The 2,500-nt window shown below is 41.2% G+C and overlaps 1 protein-coding gene across 2 annotated transcripts in view; it reads right to left on the bottom strand.

The window, feature by feature from the left end:
- The window catches only part of LOC143297862 (uncharacterized), a 25,579-nt gene that overhangs the window by 17,983 nt on the left and 5,096 nt on the right, over positions 1 to 2,500 (bottom strand). Inside the window, exons 4-5 of one of the 2 annotated variants that reach the window (XM_076610386.1) lie at positions 2,208 to 2,416; positions 498 to 593 (exon numbers count right to left, since the gene is read on the bottom strand). In XM_076610386.1, coding sequence (XP_076466501.1) covers positions 498 to 593; positions 2,208 to 2,416 — 305 coding nt within the window. The remainder of the gene's footprint in view (positions 1 to 497; positions 594 to 2,207; positions 2,417 to 2,500) is intronic. The other variant, XM_076610387.1, reaches the window with a different exon arrangement.

Genomic DNA, 2,500 nt, shown 5'->3' with positions numbered 1-2,500 from the left:
AGAGAATGGGAGAGAGAGTGAGAGAGAGACAGAGAGAGAGTGTGAGAGAGAGAGAGACACAGAGAGAGAGAAAGAGAGAGAGAGAGAGAGAGACAGAGAGAGAGTGTGAGAGAGAGTGACAGAGAGAGTGAGAGAGAGAGAGAGAGAGTGAGAGAGAAAGAGTGAGAGTGAGTGAGAGAGAGACAGAGAGAGAGAGAGTGACAGAGAGAGAGAGAGAGAGAGAGAGAGAATACAGACACACAAGCGGCCAAAGGCAGACAAAAAAACAAAACAAAAAAACAACAAAAAAACAACAAACAAAAACAACGCTTAAAACCCGTTCTTTCCCCTTACATGTAGCAATAAATAAAAATCATCATTTTTTTTCTTAAAAAAAACAACAACAAACAACAAAATAAGACAAATGAATGTGATTGTCTACCATTTTGTACATGTGAGCTGAATAAAAACAGGTTTAATTAAAAAAAAAAAAAAAAAAAAAAAAAAATTCTGCTTACGATTCTGGCACTGTAGCCCAGAGAATCCTTCAGGACACTGACAATGGCTTTTGTCTCCACTAAGCGTACCCCCGTTCAGACAAGATTTCACCAAACCTGAAAAAAAGCAAAAAAAAAAAAAAAAAAAAAAAAAAAAAGCAACGCATTACTGCAAAACGATACCTAATAAGATACAGTCGTATACCACTGCACAATTCACAGCTGCCACGTACCATGGAGTGGTAATATAATATAGTGATGTTTTATCTTTATACAGCGCTTTGATTCAAGCATAAGCGAGCTCTAAGCGCTTTACAAGCCAGTATCTAAAGTGAAACAAGAAAGCATATAAAAAGTAGTAGAAACATGAAACAGAATCATTGATGTTATAAAAGCACAATGCATAAAACTCGCAAAGTAACATACTCTCAATACTACAACTGTTACACTCCAACACACACACACACACACACACACACACACACACACACACACACACACACACACACACACACACACACACACACACACACACACACACACACACACACACACACACACACACACACACACACACACACAGACACACACATGATTAAACGGCTGAGATAACAGCAATTTTCATTTAAAATACATACATGTAAAATGGAGAATAACTGAAATTTGCATGCCATAGATTTTGTACAAATTGTAAAATAAAGTTTTGGATAGAAAAGGTAATCGCATTTGTTGTTCGCGACAGTTGTGTAATATATACAGCGCTTAATTTGACATACCACAGAATTTACACAGTAGTTTTTCACGCAGTATATAAACCACCCAATTAACTAAACAACCAACGAAGTGGCTAAGCCACCCAACCAACTAATCAATTACTTAACCAGCCGGTCAATCAGCCAGTCAACCAATTAACCATCTAACCGCCCCCACCCCCGCCCCCAACGCCCCCGACTTAACCAACCAAACATCCATCCACCTCAATCAATTACTTAACCACCCACTCACCCATACACCCACTCAACCAACAAGCCAACCTTTCATCCAACCAACCAGCCAACAACCAACCCACCGTACCAACCAACCGAGGCAAAATTCACACGATGGATATATCTATCTTTATGAATATCTATCAGTCTCTCTGTATGTATGTATTGTATTTTATTTTTATTTTTTTGTCGCAACAGATTTCTCTGTGTGAAATTCGGGCTGCTCTCCCCAGGGAGAGCGCGTCGCTACACCACAGTGCCACCCATATTTTTGCAATTTTTTTCCTGCGTTAAGTTTTATTTGCTTTTCCTATCGAAGTGGATTTTTCAACAGAATTTTGCCACTCCACTCCATGTATGTATGTATGTATGTATGTATGAATGTATGTATGTATATGTACACACACACACACACACACACACACACACACACACACACACACACACACACATATATATATATATATATATAGAGAGAGAGAGAGAGAGAGAGAGAAAGAGAGAGAGAGAGAGAGATTCATTCATCCTAATCGTGTAGTAAGTAAATGTAACAACACAACAAAGCAACCACCCCGTCATTTCAAATTTAAAAAAAAAACAAAAAAAAAAACGAGGAAAAAACACACAAAAAAAACAAAACAAAAAAACACCCAACAAAAAACAAAAAGCAACCCCCCCCCCACCCCCAAAACCTTTACCAAGATGAACGAAGAAAGGAAAACTATAAGGAGTGTGGTATGTATACCCCCATCGTCCGTGTCTCTGCAGCCGTTGGTCTTGGCGTCCATGGGGCTGCCGTCACAGCACTTCATCTCGCACCTCTTCTCCCAGCACTGCTTGGTGAAGTTGTAGCGGCACAGGGCCAGCCGGGGCTTCTCGTTGCTTCCGCCCTTGTCCTTGTCCTTGTCCTTACTCTTGTCCTTGTCGTCGCTGTCTTCGGATTCCTCGCTGCCGCTGGTTGGGAGGAGGGGGTGGTGGTGGTGGTGGTGGTGGGGTTGAGGTGGGGGTTGGGGTCGGGGGGAGGGGGGTTAAGAACAG

Source organism: Babylonia areolata, chromosome 23 (genome assembly GCF_041734735.1).
Source record: "Babylonia areolata isolate BAREFJ2019XMU chromosome 23, ASM4173473v1, whole genome shotgun sequence".
NCBI classification, from domain to species: domain Eukaryota; kingdom Metazoa; phylum Mollusca; class Gastropoda; order Neogastropoda; family Buccinidae; genus Babylonia; species Babylonia areolata.
Note: the sequence above shows the minus strand (reverse complement) of the source record. Positions and strands in the feature narration are given on the sequence as shown.